The 19876-nt window shown below is 38.3% G+C and overlaps 1 protein-coding gene across 1 annotated transcript in view; it reads right to left on the reverse strand.

Moving 5' to 3' along the window:
• The window catches only part of USP34 (ubiquitin specific peptidase 34), a 229928-nt gene that overhangs the window by 141815 nt on the left and 68237 nt on the right, over window positions 1–19876 (reverse strand). The window contains 5 exon segments of the mRNA XM_037527455.2: window positions 1127–1219; window positions 1300–1381; window positions 7090–7151; window positions 8651–8843; window positions 11708–11775. Of these exon segments, the coding sequence (XP_037383352.1) occupies window positions 1127–1219; window positions 1300–1381; window positions 7090–7151; window positions 8651–8843; window positions 11708–11775 (498 nt within the window).

Consider the following 19876-nt stretch of genomic DNA (forward strand, 5'->3'; position numbering starts at 1 on the left):
CATGCATTACGGGCTTTCCTGGTGGTGTCAAGGGTTAATAAGCACAGCACCATGAAGCTATCTGCAGCCTCTGCAGCACGAGTTTGATTCCCAGCAGGCCAGGGAGCAACCCACATGGTGCAGCAGACCTCTCCTGTCTCATCCGCTGCTGTTCCCCACTCTGTCTCTGGTGAATCCTCTCACCACCTCCCAACCCTGGCCTATAACCCCAGCTCTAGTATGCATTAATAAATAAATCTTTAAAAAAAAAATTATTCATGCATTCAATCAAACAATATGTGGTCTTTTTTTTAAAAGTGCTTTATATAATAATATGGAATAACCTGTAGAATAGTAAGTGAAAAAGAAGCAAGTCCATTAGTACATTATACTTTTTGAAAGGGAAGAAAAAATGTTTATAATTAGCTCTTTATATATAAAATCTATGAGGTACCTGGCAAGAAATGCATGATTGGGAAACAGAAGCATTTCCTTTTATACTTACTTTTCAAATTTTGAACCATTATATGTCATGCAAAATATTAAATTAGGGCCTCCCCGGTGGCACAATGGCTTGAGCATAGCGCTGTGAAGCTGTCCACAGCCTCCACAGCCCAGGTTTGATTCTCGGCCAGCCAGGGAGATTCCCACATGGTGCAGCAGACCTCTCCTGTCGCGCCCGCTGCTCCCCTCAGCAGTGCTTTCGGTCTGTCTGCCTGTTCTGCTCCCCACTGTCTCTGGTGAATCCTCTCACCCTCCCACGCCTCTGGCCTATACCCCAGTTATTGTATAAATAAAAATAAATCTTTAAAAAAATATTAAATTATGAGAGAACACTATAACAGAAAAGAACATACCAAAATACATTCAGAAAAGAAGGGGTGATTATCTAAGTAAGAGAAAAGTGCCCCTTATTAATAAACCAATTTTGTGAAGACTCTAAATGACTCTCATTTCCCTGACTTCTACCAATAAAACAGTAAAACATGAACTCTGAAAAACTGGACTTCGTAGAGTCCATCCCCAACTTAGTCCATATTTAGGTTTCTTTAGAGATGAAATGGAAATCATAGAATTTACCCATAGGGAATTAAAAGCATTTAGAACATATAATAAGGAAACAATCAATGTGAGCTATTAATGTTACCTGTGCTGCAGCCCAAATGCAGTCAATGTGCTGAGTACTTAATCGCCCTTCCGCTGCCAAAAAATTCAAAATCACTTGGCATTGCTTGATGATCTGGAAAAGAAAAGCTTACTGTAGTTAATTTTTAAAAATATCTCTTAATAGAACAGAGAAGTTTATAATTGTCCACAAACCTCAATATGTAAATTTGGTCCAAATATATGCTCTACCACATTGTTGCTTATAAGCCAGTCTGCAAGTTCTTTTGCAATGGACCTAAAGTCAAGTAATAAAAACAGTTAATACATTTAAAAAATTACTTTCATTCTTTCCTATGTGTAAAGGGCAGAATTAGTGAAAATGTGAAATTATTCACATATTAATCATAAAAAAGTGATTATATAGAATTAACTGTTCAGAGTATTACAATGAGTAACTACAAGAAATGGTTGTATTACCTGAATTTGTAAGCCAAAAAATCCAGACAAATGAGGAAAACAGCTAACACCAGGTACACAGGTGAAAATACCAATGTAACACCAAATGACTTATTTATTTTCTTAATCAAGGACTTTGCCTTCCTGCTTTTTCATTTTCATAGCAGATACTAACATATTCATAGCAAGTTTCCCAAAATACACCTTCAATAATGAGATAACCTCAGAAAATGGGTTGCCAAAAGGGCAAAAAAAATTATCTAAACACCAAACTTGCAAGTCTCCTTCCAAACATTAATGAGGATTCCATTAATGAAGGCCCTAAATTATTAATTGGTTGTTCATAACTCAGTTACATTTACCAACATTTCATTCAACTAAAAAAAAAGTTTATTTTAGAGGAATTTTATATTCAGCTCCTTCATTTAAGAGCCATCAATTAGTTTTTTGGAGTAATAACCCACTGGTATGTAACTTAACCTATTATATTATTAGTCCAACAATTAGGTATATTGAGTTTATCAGTCAATGACTTTTACAACTTTGAGATATACATGACATAGTTAACTGAACATATTTGAAGTGCACTATTTATTGAATTTAATCTTACAATATACATCTATGAATCCACCACTGTAAAGATAACACAAACGCCTTAAAAATGTTATGCTCCCGGGTCTCCCCAGTGGCACAGCGGTTGAGCGCTGGGTTGCAAGGCTGCCCACAGCCTCTGCAGCGCCAGTTCGATCCCCAGCCACTGGGCAAGGGTCACACATGGAGCACAGACCTTTCCTGCTGCCCACTGCTCCCCTCAGCGGTGTATTTCGTCAGTCTGCCTGTTCTACTCTCCTCTCTGGCTCTGGTGAATTCTCTCACCCTCCCATGCCTCTGACTGTACACAGTGCTTGTGTAAATAAATAAATCTTTAACAAAAAAAAAATGTTATGCTCTCTTTGTACACCATCCCATTCCCCATTCCCACAAGCCCACTCCCCAACCAATTATCTGCTTTCTATAACTATATATTGGTTTTTATTTTCTAGAATTTTATACAAATAGGATAATACAGCAGGTACTTTTTATTTGTTTTCTTTGACTAATGTATGACATCCATTTTATTTCACTTATCAGTCCCACTGGTTCCTTCCATTTTATAAATTATGAATAAAGCTAGTATAAACAGGGCCTCTCTGGTGGCACAAGGGGTTAAGCACCGCACTATGAAGCGATCTGCAGCCTTTGCAGCACGAGTTTGATCCCCAGCAAGCCTAAGAGCAACCCACATGGTGAGGCAGACCACTCCTGTTTCGCCCGCTGCTCCCCTCAGCAGTTTATTTCAGTCAGTCTGCCTGTTTTGTTCCCCACTCTGTCTCTGATGAATCCTCTCACCCCCTGCATTTCTGGCCTGTACCCCAGCTCTTGTATGCATAAATAAATCTTTTCAATTAAAAAAAAAAGCTGGTATAAACAACTGTGCAAGTTTGTGTGTAGACTTAAGTTTTCATCTTCTTTGGGGAAATATCACTGAGTGTGACTGTGGGATCATACAGTTAAGAGTGTGTCAAGAGTTTTAAGTAACTGCCAGACTTGTCTTCCAAAGGGGCTATGTATCATTTTACATTCCCCACCAGCAATGAATTTCTCTTCATCCACATTCTTGCCAACATTTGGTGTTACCAGTGTTCTGGATTTTGGCCATTCAAATACATGTATAGTGGTATCTCATTTTAATCTGCATTTCTCTGATGAAACAGGATATAAAACATCTTTCATATATTTATTTGTACATGCATATTTTATTTTTTTATTAATTAATTTTCTTTATTATTTTGTTTTTATATTCTCCAAACAATTGCAACCCCTTTATTTTGACCCCAACCCCTCTCCCCCCGCCCCCCACCCCTCATAAAGTGTCTCTGGTTCATAGTTGTTTGTTGATTATGATTTTCACAGAGGCGTGGGGTCAGAGGTGAGAGGATTCACCAGAGGCAAGAATGGGGAGCAGGGGCCTCCCCGGTGGCGCAGCGGTTGAGTGCTGGGCTGCGAGGCTGCCTGCAGCCTCTGCAGCGCCGGTTTGATCCCCGGCTGCCTGGTGAGGGTCCCGCATGGCGCACAGACCTCTCCTGCCGCCCGCTGGTCCCCTCAGCAGTGTACTTCGGTCCTTCTGCCTGCTCTGTTCCCCGCTTTGGTGAATTCTCTCACCCTCCTGCGCTTCTGACTGTACCCAGTGCATGTATAAACAAAACAAACAAACAAATAAATAAATAAATTAAAACATGCCTCTAAAAAAAAAAAATGTGCCATTCTCACTGGTATTAGATGGTATCTCATGGTAGTTTTGATTTGCATTTCCCTGTACATGCATATTTTCTTAGGTGAGGCGTCTGTTAAAATCTTTGTCATATTATTGAATCAAGTTGTTTTTTATTGTTGAGTTTTGAGAGGTTTTTTAAATATATTTAATATATTTTTTATTTTTAATATATTTATTTTTAATACATTTAATATATAAAGGATTAAGTCCTTTATCAGATGTATTTTTTGCACTATTTTTTCCCAGTTTGTAATTTGTCTCATTTTCTTAACATTGTCTTTTCCAAAGCAGAAACTTTTTAATATTAATGAAGTCCAGTTTATCAATTCTTTAATGGATCATGCCTTTGGTTTGTATCTAAAAGGTCATCATCATACCCAAGATCATCTAGGTTTTCTATGTGTTTTACAGTTTCGTGGTGTTTTACAGTTTTCAATTTTGTTTAGGTTTACATTACATTTTGAATTAATTTTGAAGGGTTTGAGTCCTGTTATGTAAACTCATTTCTTTGAATGTAGTTGTCTAACCAATAGTTTATTTTATTTATTTATTTATTTATTTGATTTATACAAGCACTGGGTACAGTCAGAAGTGCGGGAGGGTGACAGAATTCACCAGAGCCAGAGCAGGGAGCAGAGCAGGCAGAAGGACAGAAGTACACTGCTGAGGGGAGCAGCGGGCGGCAGGAGAGGTCTGCGTGCCATGTGGGACCCTCCTCAGGTGGCTGGGGAGCAGCCGGGGATCGAACAGGTGCTGCAGAGGCTGCGGGCAGCTTCGCAACCCAGCGCTCAACCGCTGCGCCACGGGGGAGGCCCTGTAGTTTAAACATCACTTGTTGAAAAGACTATCTTTGTGTCACTGTAATGCCTTTGCTTCTATGTCAAAGATCAGCTAATTGTATTTATATGGATCTATTTCTGGGCTATTCTACTTCATTGATCTATTTTATCTATTCTTTCACCAATACATCGTCACTGTCATGATGACTGTGGATAGTATTGTCCTCCAAGTTTGTTTCTTTCCCTTTCAATACTGTGTTGGCGATTCTTGGTCTTTTGCCTCTCCAAATAAACTTCAGAATCACTTTGTTATTCACAAAATAACTTGCTAGAATTCTGACAGAGACTGCAGTGAATTTATATATCAAGTTCAGAAGCAATGATACCTTTTCAATTTTAAATGTTCCTACCCATGAACATGGAATGTCTTTCCATTTCATTTTTTTCCCCCAAAATGTATCTTTCCTCAAATAGATTGTTTATATTTTGTTAGATTTGTACCTATGTATTTCGTTTTTATGGTACTACAGCAAATGATTATATTTAAAATTTCATTGCTCATTGATGGTTTAGTGTTAACTCTGTATCCTCCAACTTGTTAAAAATGCTCATTAGTTCAAGGAGTTAGTCAATCTTCTCAGATTTTCTATATACATGATCATGTCATCTACAATCAAATGCAGATTTCTTTCTTTTTTTCCCTAACGTGCCTACATTTCCCTTGTTTGCCTTACTGGAGTAGACAGGACCTCTCTACAATGTTGAAAAGCAGCAGTGGGAAGAAACACCCTTTTCCTGTTCCTGATGCTAGTGGAAAAGATTTGTGCTTCTCACTAATAAGTACGATGGAAGGGGCCTCCCTTGTGGCCTACAGGATAAGTCTGAGCACTATCACTGCTACGGCCTGATTTGATCCCCAGCCAGGGAGCTAACTCACATGGCGCAGCAGACCTCTCCTGTCTCACCCACTGCTCTCCTCAGCAGAGAATTTTAGTCAATCCACCTGTTCTGCTCCCCACTCTGGTGAACTCTCACGCACCATCACCTCTGGCCTACACCCCAGCTCTTCTATGCAAAAAGTTAAAAAAAAAACAAGAACTGAAATATCCATAAACTAGTAAATGGATAAGCTGTTATATCTACAAATACCATTCAGCAATAAAAAGGAATAAAGTACAGATATACACTGCAACATGAATCTCAAAAAAAACTACACTATGAAAAAAGACAACTATGATACGATTCCATTTATAATAAATGTCCAAAATTAGCAAATATGTAGATACACAAAGTAGACTGGGGGACTGATTACAAATAGGCAGAAGGGTTCTTTTTGAGGATATGGAAATATTATAGAAATGGACCATAATCAAAGCCGCACCAACTCTAAATTTACTAAAATTCACTACAAAAGCAGGTAAATTTTATGATTTATACAGGATTTATACCTCAAAAAGAGACTCAATTCACAGGCTCCAATAACATCGATCACATTTTTTCTCTGCACCACCAATTTTCTCACACTGTAAGCACCCCTTCTCTTTCCAATATAAACTGTCTCTACCCAGTATTCCTCGTAACATTTGCGCTATTTCCGGATCTCTTAACTATGCCTTTAGGAGGTATAGTCCTCACAATACTTATTTCTCCACCCACTGTTGGAAAAATATAAGAGTTAGCCCATGTGTGTGGGATTAATGTACAAATAATTCTGAGGGTTTTGTTTGCAGGGATGAGGGTTGGTTACTGTATTGGCAGTTTTAACATGCTCTTGGGCAGTTTTATAGGGGTAGAATATTGGCAGGAGAGGATGCTGCAGATTCAAAAAGGAAAGCCAGAGCTATAGTTTTATATACATTGGATACAGCTTCTACAAAGGCATACTTTGCTTTATTAAACTTCACTTTATTACACTTCACAAATATTGTCCTTTTTACATATTGAAGGTTTGTGACAACCCAGTATCAAGTAAATCTATCAGTGTCATTTTTCCAAGCATGTGTGTTTACTTCATGTCTCTGTGTCAAATTTAATTACAGTATGTACAATGCTTTTAGACACAATATTGTACACAACTGACTATAGTATAATGTAAAAATACTTTAAGTAAACATACTAAAGTATAATGTAACTTTTATATATATAACTGAAAAGAAAAAAATGCACGTTGACTTCCTTTATTGCAATACTCACTTTATTGCAGTGGCCTGGAACCGAACCCGCAATATCTCCAAGGTATGCCTGTAATGTCCTGACGGTGTGAAATAGCAATCCTAGTGTAACCCAGAATGTATAAAGTTATGACCAACTCTGGGCAACACTGATAAAGAATATTGCCAGAAGCGAATGACTAATCTGCTGATACATCTAAACTCCATACCATATATTTCCCATATAAACAGACTACACATTAAAATGGTATAATTATGTGTATAAATTAATGATCCTACTTACGTTTCTGTGTCTGATACCAATGATTCATTATTGCACACATCATTGAAGGTGTGAAGTTGATTCTATGGTTAGAAAAAATAAAGTCAAGTGTCTTCCAGAATTATTCTTATATATGTTAGCAACTGTCAACAAACGTGTCTTTGTATTTGTAGATCATAATTAATAACCAGATCAAAATAATATAATACACCTCAATTAGTTGTGGCCATTTCCTTTATCATTTCATTCTGGAAGCAATACTTAAGCTTTATTCCATTAAGCACATTAGATAAAACGAAGCTGAGTAAAATGTCACCTCACAGAGCGGCAGTGCTGGAAGCAGCCCAAGATGAAGGAAAGATTACTCAAAGTCCACGTGAAACAATGAGAAGCCCAGAGGGGCTATATTGGAGTACTGTGTAGCCCCCATCCAAAGGCAGTCTCCATTTTATTAACATCAAGTACAAAAGTGGGGAAAGTAAGCAGGAAGTATACATATGTGGATGATGGGATTAGGGATATAAGCTAGGGTGGAGTGACCAAGGGCTATTGCCTGGGAGACTCCACTGTTCCTGCTGGTCAAAGCATGTTATCTCCATTCCAATATCTGCCTGCTGATTTCAGCAGATAATGTTTTCCCAGTATGTTCCTCATACCAGGGCCTTTGCCCTTAGTGAGAGGCGCCCAGCATGACCCTACACCTAGCTGACAAGCAGGAACTCTGGGCACCAAGACAATATCCCTGAGAACAAAGGGGGTTTAGGATCCCACATAAGAGGAAAACACAAAAATTTCATGCAAGGCAGCAAGTAATACTTCATTAGATGTAAAATTTCAGAAAAAGCTCCTTAAATAATCACAAGATTTATATGGAAAAAATGTCAACAAATTTTTTTTGTATTTATAAAGGCTAATGCATGGGTAAAATCTAACTACTTTAGGATAAACTGCACAACAAAAACAGGCAGTACAAACGAAAAAGTGAGTAAAGGTAAGGGATACCTTGGAAAACTAGAAAAAGGACATTTATTCTAAAGCATGTAGCTAACTATTTAGCTCTTGCGTATTACTGTTCTGCAAGAACACAGAATGAATGGTAACAGGTCATCTCTTTCTCCCTAACAGAAATCAGTAATATAGATGTCACCCTACTGAAAGAAATACTGTTTGATGCAAATCAAACAGGACATTTCTGGTAGTGAAATCTGGCTATAGCCCAATAATCTGTGAATTCATCCTAGAAAATGAATTAACTACTTAACTACTTATAATCCCCTCCAACTCTTTTTCTATTTGAAACCAGTTTCTAAATATAAAAAACTGAGGGGAAAAAAATAGTAAGGGAGTTGGACCCTGAAATCAAGACCGCAATTACAAATCTTTCTAAATCTAAACCTCAATGTCCCCAGGTTTAAAACATGAAAAATACAGAAATTTGCAAGGAACATACAAATTAATGCATGTAAAGTATTTAGCACAATGCCTAGCACAATATAAATGCTCCATAAATAGCAGGGATGATGATCATCAGAGTCTGGAGTGTTAATAAAAAATGACCAAAAATAAAGCAAATACATCTTACCGTTATCTGACTTAGTCCAGCCAACCTCATAGTCAAAGTAGGTGACATAAAGTACTTAAATGCAAGATCTAGGCTTTCTTTATCAAAGCATAATGTTGTATCCAATGGTTCTTTCACTGTGCTCCACATTAAATCAGCCATGTTGCGAGCTGCACTCTGTCTTAACTCCTGATCAGAGAGCTTGCATAAATACCTGAAATGATTCGAAAATAATATATTTCTAAAGATCTATTAATAATTCAATAATATTCCTTTGCCCATACCTCCAAAATGTTTATTTTAGCACAGTAGTACCAAGCATTCTTAGTTTTAATTGGGATTATTAATCCATTTCTAATTGATAGTTCAAAGATTGCGACCTGTGGTATCATGTCTTTGCTGAGAGTTCAACTTGAGTAAGAAATTGGAAAGAGGTAAGTCTTTTCCTATTGTATTCTGCACCTCCAGTAAAGCTTTACTATTCTCTAATACCTATCTCCTATATAACTCCTATTATGTTTCAGTTAACTTCATCTAACAGTGCATTTATTCTCCCACACAGCCAAAAATATGTTTAAATGTGTTTATCTTAAGCATTCTATTTTGTCTTCCAAACTCAGGTTTTCCTTTTAGGCCTGCCTATTCTTTTTGGTTTCTGCTCCTCTTATTCAATCTCAATCACATCAATCTCAAACACTCAGTCTCTTATTCTTCTACCATCAAGAAAAGAAACTCAAGTTAGCCTACTGGATGAAAGACACCTGCTTGGCACCCCAACTGACATCTAGCCATCTTTACGACATATATGAGCACTCCTCTCTCCCTAACCAACCAGCTTGCCAAACACAAGACATATAAGCAAGGCTATCCTAAATCATCTGTCTCCAGACGTACCAGCCCAGATCAAAAAAGTTTACCAGTCACAGATCTGGGAGAATAAATGGCTGTGATTTTAAATGAGAAAATTTTGGTTGATGTTTCCTTACACAGCAAAAGCAGACTTATACAGAGTTCCATTCTAGACTCACTTTTATTCTCGTTTTTTTTTTTTTTTTTTTTAAGATTTATTTTATTTATACATCCAAGACTGGGGTATTTGGCCAGAGTTGGGGAGGGGATGAGAAGATTCACCAGAGAGAGAGTGGGGAGCATAACAGGCAGATTGACTGAAACACACTGCAGAGGGGAGCAATGAGTGAGACAGGAGAGGTCTGCTACACCACATGGGTTAGCTCCCGGTCCGGGGATCGAATTCATGCTGCAGAAAGCTTCACAGTGCTGACACTTAACCCTTTCACCACCAGGGAGGACCACTTCTATTCTCTTTCTACACAAAGATGACATATTTCCTCCCATTGCTTTTAAGTGCTATCTTTATACTGACAACTCCTAAACTATTACTTTGAATTACAGGCTTAAACTTCCAATTTGCCAGTGCCACTTAAATGTCCCACAGTGTATCAAAATTAAATCTTCAAATTCTCCCAATCTTCCACATTTCAGTTAATGATACTCACAGAACAAAAAGAGAAAAAGAAGAGGGAGTGATACCAAATGCCAGCCTCAATTTCCCTCAGCCAATAAAAGGAAACAGTTTGAGAAAAGAAAAGTGGTTTAATTTGTCGACAAATGAGGAGGGCAGCAGACTCATGTCTGAAAGACCACCATTCTGCACTTTGGCAGAGTGCAGGGGTATTTATACAAAGGGGAAAATAAGGGGGAGATGGGCAAGGGTCTGTAAAGAGGAGGGGAAAGGGGCCAGCATGGAGACAGGTGTGCGCCAGCTTGCTTTTTTCAACAACTGCTGTTTAACTCCCTTTTCCTTAGAATGCAAGAAGACAAACCTGTCAAGTAAGGGGAAAAATTGGAAGATATAGGGGAAGACAAACTTGTTAATTCTTACCTGAGAGACCAGTCATTTGTAACTGTATCAGGAGGGCAGTTTAAACATCATTCATGATGCTATCTCTTTTCCTTAAACTCCACAATCACCAGTCTTATCAACTCCACTTTCACTTAATTCCATTCAATTTTCAAAATCACCATAAAAAAATCTAAGCATAAGTAGCCATCATTTCTTTCCAGGACTTAATCTTCTAATTGGTGTCCTAGTTATGATACACTTAAAGGCCAAAGTGATTGTTTAAAAACCATCAATACTAATACTAATCTGCCTAAAACCCTTCAACAGAGTTCCACTGCTAAAATGAAATCCAAATTCCTTAAAAAGGCTTGAAGGTCCTTTTCCAACCTCATTAATTATTCTCTCTTATACACAATGTGCCAAACCAACCTGCTTCTATAGCCTCTTTATTGTCATTTTTTCCAATCTCAAAATGTATCCCTTACACTCCACTCCTTCTACCTGTAATCTGATTAGCAAATTTATGTCCTTCAAATGTCACATTTTAGAAAGGCCTCATATTCCCATCCATCATGTTGCCTTACAAGCATAGTATTCATCACTATCTGATTCTTTCCTGGTATTTTCTACAATTTGTTGGCTGAATAAATATAATGACATACTGTAATCACTGTCAGTCTCTAATTCTCTGTAATATACATGTAAAAATAAAAAAATCCAACATAAATTGCTTAAAAGAAAACATTAAATATAAATCTATATATGTGCATTAAAAAACTACAGAACAGGGCCTCCCCAGTGGCGCAGCAGTTGAGCGCTGGGTTACGAAGCTGCCCACAGCCTCTGCAGCGCCGGTTCGATCCCTGGCTGTTCCCAGGCCACCGGAGGAAGGTCCCATATGGCGCACAGACCTCTCCTGCTGCCCGATGCTCCCCTCAGCAGTGTACTTCGGTCCTTCTGCCTGCTCTGCTCCCCGCTCTGGCTCTGGTGAATTCTCTCACCCTCCCGCGCTTCTGACTGTACCCAGTGCTTGTATAAATAAAAATAAATCTTTAAAAAAATAAAAATAAAATAAAATAAAACTACAGAACAAAGTCAATTAAACTTTTCTCTAGAGGATGTCAGTACAAGGGATTAACAATCTAAATATACTGTTATGTATAGTTTAAACATATCACATTGATAATCAGGGGGAAAAGACCTTATAAACTTACCTGATAACATAGGTTCTAAAAGGAATAATGTGTTGCATGACAGCAGGGATGTGTAGCCATATTCTAATCTACAAAGAAGCAAAGATGACATTAATGGAATACGTCAAATTAATTTCTTTTACTTTAAAAAGACATTTAGCATTTTGCCACTTCTAAACCTACGTACGCTGGGCCTCCCTGGTGGCGCAAGGGGTTAAGACTCAGTCTGTGAAGCTGTCCACAGCCTTTGCAGCACGAGTTCAATCCCTGACCAGCCAGGGAGCTACCCACATGGCACAGCAGACCTCTCCTGTCTCACCTGCTGCTCCCCTCAGCAGTGTACTTCGATTGCTCTGCCTGTTCTGTTCCCCGCTCTGTCTCTGGTGAATCCTCTCATGCCCCCACACATCTAGATTGTACCCCAGCTCTTCTATGCATAAATCTTTTAAACAAACCTACATGTTTATTTTGAAAAGTGTAATTCTTTATCCTTTATGACGAAAGGATAATTCTTTATCCTTTTCAAATTAACACATCTCAACTAGATAATTTAATGCACATACACATGAACTCAATCTGAAGAATATTAGCTTCTCGCTGTAAAGAGACCCAGCTACCCAATTAATATCTGCTTACTGCTTGCTACACTACATACAACTCTTTGTATGCTAAAGCAACTCAGATACTACAGTCTTTAAGTAAAGGATTTTCTTTTTTAAAAATATTTATTTATTTATGCATACAAGAGCTGGGGTACAGGCCAGAGATGTGGGAGGTGAGAGGATTCACCAGAGACAGTGGGAACAGAACAGGCGGACTGACTGAAATACACAGCTGAGGGGAGCAGCGGGCGAGACAGAAGCGGTCTGCCTGGCCATATGGGTTGCTCCCTGGCCGGCCGTGGATCAAACTCATGCTGCAGAGGCTGCGGATTGCTTCATAGTGCGGTGCTTAAACCCTTGCGCCACCAGGGAGGCCCTGATTTTAATTCTTACATCATCTCCATATTCCTTCTAAAAGCTATCAAATACTTATGATTTCTAGTCCAATATCAATCTAACGTAAATGTATTTTAAAGATTCACACATTGATTACAAGAGCAGTAATTATTTGCTGAATTAAGCTTTTACTGTAATTGCCCCAATCTAATTTGTAATAGTTACAATAAATCCATTTCCTTTCTCCTGCATCATATTCTACCCATTTCCAAATCTAATGTTCTTGCATTACATAATTTCATTCCCTTAAGTAGTGGTTTAAATATAATAAAAATCTTAAGCAAATCATCCAACAAGCTATGATACTAAACTTTTTACAGGGGCAAGGGATTCAAATTTAAAAAAAATATATAGCTTCACTTTCATCAAAGATACCAACATAAGCTCTACAGCAAATACCATAGTAATGATGAAAATGTTGAAACTTCTCTTATTGAGACTAGGAACAAGACAAAAATGCCTTCAAGTTGAATTGTAGGTCCAAGACAGTACAACAGGCAAGAAAATAAAAAGGCACAGAACTAGAAGAATTAAAACATATTACTCTGAGACAACAAGATTATGTAAGTAGAAAAGCTAAGTAATTTTCAAATACACTTTTTGGGAATTAACTAGGTTAGCATGATTGCTACTTAGACAAGTAAAACAAATACTACTACATACACAACTGTATTATACATATACACATAATTCATATACAAATACACATGTGTATTTATCACATAATATATATGTATTAACATTACATATATCAAACAAAAGACTTGTATCCACAACATAAAAAGGAATCTCCACATATTAGTAAGAAAAAGGCAAACAATTTGATTTTTAAAACAAGACTTAGACAAGTACTTAACAAATGTCCAAAAGGTAAATATGCCTACTAAAGAGTGCTCAGTGAAGTAGATTAATGTTGCTTTTTTTAAGGAGTATTATACAGTAATAAAAACTAACAGACTAGACTAGGAACTACAGTCGTGCATTGCTTAATGGCAGGTACTTCTGTCACTAGGCAACTAATTTCATCACTGTGTATCATAGAGTGTAATTACACAAACCTAAATGGTATACAGTCTACTACATACATAGGTTATATGGCAAAGTCCATTGGGAATACTAACACATATGCAGTCCATCACTGACCAAACGTTAAGTGACACACAACTCTACATTCAACAAAAAATCAATTTTAAACAAAAACAGTCATGAGAGAATCTATGCGATTCCACTAACATGGTTTAAAAAACCCGACAACACTAAATCAAAGTAGTTAGTGACATAAGCTTAAGGACAAAAAGATGGGACAATAACTTGGAGGGGTAAGAAATTTCTGAGGATTTGACAATGTTTTCTCTTGGTATGGGTAGTGGCTGAGTGGTGTGTTCACTGTAATAAATCACAGAGCCATATATTATAATTTTTATACTTTTGGGCCTCCCTGGTGGTGCAAGGGGTAACCTATGAAGCTGTCCGCAGCCACAGCAACATGAGTTTAATCCCCGGGCAGGGAGCTACCCACATGGTGCAACAGACCTCTCCTGGCTCGCCTGCTGCTCCTCTCAGCCCTGTATTTCAGTTGATCTGCCTGTTCTGTTACCCATTCTGTCTCCGGTGGATTCTCTCACCCCCCACACCTCTGGCCTATGCCGCAGTTCTTGTATGTATAAATAAATAAATCTTTAAAAAAACAATTTTTGTACTTTTTTTTATCAATGTTACAATTCAAAACTGTTTGAAGATTAAAAGATAAGAGGGCCTCCTTGGTGGCGCAAAGGGTTAAATCACAGCACTATGAAGCTATTGGCAGCCACTGCAGCACAGTTCGATGCCCGGCCAGGGAGCTACCCACATGGCATAGCAGACCTCTCCTGTCCAGCTCCCCTCAGCAGTGTATTTCAGTAAATCTGCCTGTTCTGCTCCCCACTCTGGTGAATCCTCTCATACACACCCCATACCTCTGGCCTATACTTCAGTTCTTAGATGCATAATAAAATCTTTTTTTAAAAAAAAAGGTGATGAAAATTAAAATAAGCACAAAGATGCCTTTAATTTTGGGATAAACAAAGACATGAATTTTTTTTAACTTTTATCACTGGCAATTACAATATTTGCACCTCCGTCCCCTCCACCAGGTGTAGTCCCCATAGAATTTCCTTCACCAATGTACCCATGCACCATTACCATAGTTCCCTGTGGTCCTCCCTCCCTCTGATCCCTTTCCCTCCTCCTCCCCTGCAGGATGTCTCTGGTTTATAATTGTGTTTTTGTTTTGCTGTGTTTTATATTATTTTTTTTTCTGACCATTAAAGAAAAAAAATGTCAACAATGTAAGTGAAAAAATTTAATAGACAAGCTACCATTTACAAAGCCCTTAAATATTCCCATTCTGATAGATGAGAAAACTGAGGCTTATCAAACTTACATAATACCTAATAGGTGTAATTCTAACCCAGGACTGTGCCTCTATAAAATTTGTAGTCTTTAATACTACTATAGATATGAAATATTGTAGGAACAAAATTCCATGCTATTAATCCTAGAGCATATGTTTTTTCTTTGCTTACTTTAAGTTTTAAGTTTCTCAGGTTTTTTTCCTCCCTCTTAGTATTTACTAGAATTCTAGTAGTCCTCTTCAGTATATGTTAAAAAATCTCATGAAGGGCCTCCCCGGCGGCGCAGCGGTTGAGCGCTGGGTTGCAAAGCTGCCCGCAGCCTCTGCAGTGCCGGTTCGATCCCCGGCTGCTCCCCAGCCACCGGAGGAGGATCCCACATGGCGCGCAGACCTCTCCTGCCGCCCGCTGCTCCCCTCAGCAGTGTGCTTCGGTCCTTCTGCCTGCTCTGCTCCCCACTCTGGCTCTGGTGAATTCTCTCACCCTCCCGCGCTTCTGACTGTACCCAGTGCATGTATAAACAAAACAAACAAATAAAATAAATAAATAAAACATGTCTCTAAAAAAAAAAAATCTCATGAATAAGGAAAAGTAGTCCCAATTTCTTGTAATTATAAAAAGCAGACGGTAATCAGTACTACAAAGGTAGTTCTCACAAAGTGGCAAAACAAAAATATCTGTCACCCACTCTTCTGTACAGGGTAGAGATATCTGACAATGTATTCTATCCTTACCCTAAATTCTGCTATAAAATAGTCCTTGTTAATAATGCTGTAAGAGCAATCTTGGGATAATGAGTTCAGAAATTGTTATTTTGTCGTCTGAAATGTTACTTCAATCCCTACAAGTTTGCATCTCTGATTATATCACTTAATATTTTGTCATATCTATTTTTGGAAGCATATATTCATGTAATTTCTTTAATAAGTCTCATTTGCACTTCATGAATGTTAATAAAGCCCACGACCATTGCATTTATTAAAAAGTTTTTAGGCTTTTAATTTAATCACTTTTAATTTAATCACAAGTATTACGTGTAAGGTGACTAATGAAAAGAGCTGAGGGCTGAGGCAGAATACTGTTAACTAACCTTGGGCCTCAGGGAGGAAACTTCTGTGAGGACTCTGCATTCTATTACTCTAATCTGTGCTAAATATTCATGATGACCCTGCTTTCTTTTTGGGTTTTTTTTTTTTTGGTATAGAAAAACTGGGGTGTAGGCCGGGGTACAGGGGGTGGGGATTTGAGAGAATTCACTAGAGTGGGGAGAACGGGCAGACTGAATGAAATACACTACTAAGGAGAGCAGCAGTGGAGACAGGACAGGTCTGCTGCACCATGTGTGGGTTAGCTCCCTGGTTGGAAATGAACTCAGTCATATCGGTGATAACATTGAAGACAACCTTTAGGCTACCCAGGGGGCCCCTGATAAGCTGCTTTTGCTTTAAAAAACAAAAAAGTAAGGGCCAACAAAAAATATGAAAACTATGTATCTTTTGTTGTTTTATCTTTTCTTTAAAAAAAGATTTATTTATTTATGCATTGCAAAAGCTGGGGTACAGGCCAGAGACAGGGGATGACAGGACTCACCAGAGACAGAGAGGGGAACAGAACAGGCAGACTGACTGAAATACACTGCTGAGGGGAGCAGCGGGCAAGACAGGAGAGGCCTGATGCGCCAAGTGAGTTGCTCCCTGGCCGGCTGGGGATTGAATTCCTATTGCAGAGGATGTAGATTGCTTCATAGGGTGGTGCTTAACCCTCTGCGCCACCAGGGAGGCCCCTGTTGTTTTATCTTGTGGTTGCAATCATTATTGCTAAGAATGGACCCACAGAATGGTGTAGTATTTGTACAGTATTGAGGAATTTATTAACAGTCAATGCTAGCTAAGAACTGCTAAATTAAAAAAAAAATTTTTTTGCTTTGAAAGAAGAGACTAAGTGAAAGGAGGTCCCAGCCAACTGCTTCTTGAAACCTCCACTCCCTACCCCATAAAGCTTGATTTATATAGGGTTTTGAGAAAGGCTGGTTTTCTTTTTTTTTTAATATATTTTTTAAAGATTTATTTATCCATGCATGCAAGGGCTGGGGTACAGGCCAGAGGTGTGGAGGGTGAGAGGATTCACCAGCAACAGAGTAGGGATCAGAACAGACAGATCCACAGAAATACACTGCAGAGGGGAGCAGCAGGCAAGACAGGAGAGGTCTGCTGCGCCATGTGGGTCATCTCCCTGGCCGGGGATCAAACTCTCACTGCACTAGCTGCAGATTGCCTCACAGTGCTGAAGCTCAACCCCCTGAGCCACCAAGGAGGACTTAAAGGAAAATTTTTATATGAAATAAATATAGGGGCTTGAGAATATCATCAGATTTGAACCTTAATCTGTTAAAGAGTTTTTTTTAAATTGGCTAACAATTCAGACCCAGAACTACGTGAGTTTTCCTGCGTACAAACTCAGGATAGTAGGAGTAACACTCACCATCTGATAATAGCTTTTCATTAAGTGTGAGGAAACTATCACAGAAAACAAACAGTACAGTTTGGTTCCCTGGAAATGCTATAAACGTGTTATCTCTGAATGTGTGATTTACTATAATAAATTTTAGGAGAAACAGGTATACAAGGAGGTCAATTTTTATCTGTCTTATCCTAAAAGTGGTTTGTAATTCATGAAGACTTTTCCTTTCCTTTTTTTTTTAAAGATTTTATTTATTTATGTATTATAAGAACTGGGGTACAGGCCAGAGATGTGGGGAGTGAGAGGATTCACCAGAGACAGAGTGGAGAACAAAACAGGCAGATTGACTGAAACACACTGCTGAGAGGAGCAGCAGGCTAGTCAGGAGAGGTCTGCTGCGCCATGTGGGTCTCCTCCCTAGCTGGGGATCGAACTCGTGCTACAGTGGCTGCGGTCAGCCTCATAGGTTATGTCTTAACCCCTTGCACCACCAGGGAGTCACAAGATTTTTCCTTTCAGAGAGAGGACTGCCCTAAAATCTAGTGATTTCTTTCACTATTTGAATGTGCTTTTATTCCATACATCAACTGCCTTATTGAAGCAGCAGCAGTATGGCTAACCAATCTGCCGGTTTCTTTAAAAAAAAAAAAAAGAAACACATACAGAAATAACCTGGGTTTATAATTTACAATGACCCACTACAGGAAAAGTAATGTGCCTTAGGTCAGTTTGTATGTAGCTAAAAATTTCTCAAATCTGAAAGGCTTAAAGTTCCTCAAAATGTAAAGGAATGTCTATTTTAATTATTTAAAGTGACCAGTAGTTTTATAAACTTCTGGCAGGTTAATCAAGACATCCTGAAAAAAAAAAAAATGTCAGGGCCTCCCTGGTGGCACAGCACTATGAAGCTATCTGCAGCCTCTGTAGCACAATTTCAATCCCCAGCCTGCCAGGGAGATACACACAAGGCGCAGCAGATCTCTCCTGTCTCTCCCGCTGCTCCCCTCAGCAGTGCTTTCAGTCAATCTGCCTGTTCTGCTCCCTACTCTGTCTCTGGTGAATCCTCTCACTTTCTAGCAGCTCTGGCCTGTATTCCAGTTCTTGTATACATAAATAAATCTTAAAAAAAATAAAATAATGTCAGTAATCATACCCAAAATCCTCATGCTTTAAAGATGATCAGCCTCTTAAGAAAAACGATTTCAGCTGAGTTATAAAGTGGCAACAGCCTACCAACCAAATGGCAATCAATCTACTGAAGAGAAAGATCTAAAGTTTTTTCATTAAAGGATAATAGTGATAAAGCCTTTAACAAGCATTCCATAACAGAATTTCAACAATGAATTGGTAAAATAAATTCAAGAAGTACACTTTAATGCTGGTGATATTCTCAATTAAAGAAAACCACTAATATATTCTACTGCAAATTTTGGATTTTAAACTGTTTCATGCCTTTTCTCCCAAAATGCCACAGTGTAAAATTACAATGTCAACACAGTTTTTTAACTTGAGTTTTTTTTCTTCTGTCAAATAAAGCCAAAGTGAATAGAATTTCTTGTAAAACAAAAAGTATTAAATAATAACTCAAATCAATAACAGCCACCAGTCACTAAAAGCTTACTATGTATCAGGTGCTATAAGAGTGTAAAATCCATCTTAAAATCTTACAATAATTTTCTAATTTAGATGATCATTTTTATCACTCCCATTTTTATATTCTTAACCTACATACTCTATTGCCATTACATGTAATAATTTGAAGTTATTCAGAAACCAAGGAATTTGAGGGCTAAAAATAACCTTGGAGGCTCCCTGGTGGCACAAGCGTTGGGATGCAACCTATGAAGCTATCCGCAGCCACTACAGCATGAATTCAATCCCCAGTCAAGGAGCTACCCACATGGTGCAGACCTCTCCTGACTTGCCCGCCACTCCCCTCAGCAATGTATTTCAATCTGCCTGTTCTGTTCCCCACTCTGTCTCTGGTGAATCCTCTCACCCCCCATACCTCTGCCCTGTACCCCACTTCTTGTATGCAAAAATAATGAAAAAATAAAAATGAAAAAATAAAAATAACCTTGATACAAATAATTTATTTCAAACATGGAGGTATGTACAGATACTCAAAAAAATTTGAGTAAAGTCCCCTTCCAATGTACTACTACTTCACTGCAAAGAGAATATCAGTGGAAAACAAAGAAAAAGTATTTGGTTGAGTTCTTTTTCAATCTATAATTTTAGTGTTTACCCACACCTTAAATTTTTGACAGTAGTTATTCAAGTAATTCAGTTAATGCACAAACTCAGGCTTTAGTAAAGTTAGGCTTAAAGTTCTTTCATTC

Source organism: Talpa occidentalis, unplaced genomic scaffold, assembly GCF_014898055.3.
Source record: "Talpa occidentalis isolate TD23 unplaced genomic scaffold, MPIMG_talOcc4v2.1 talOcc4.5, whole genome shotgun sequence".
NCBI classification, from domain to species: domain Eukaryota; kingdom Metazoa; phylum Chordata; class Mammalia; order Eulipotyphla; family Talpidae; genus Talpa; species Talpa occidentalis.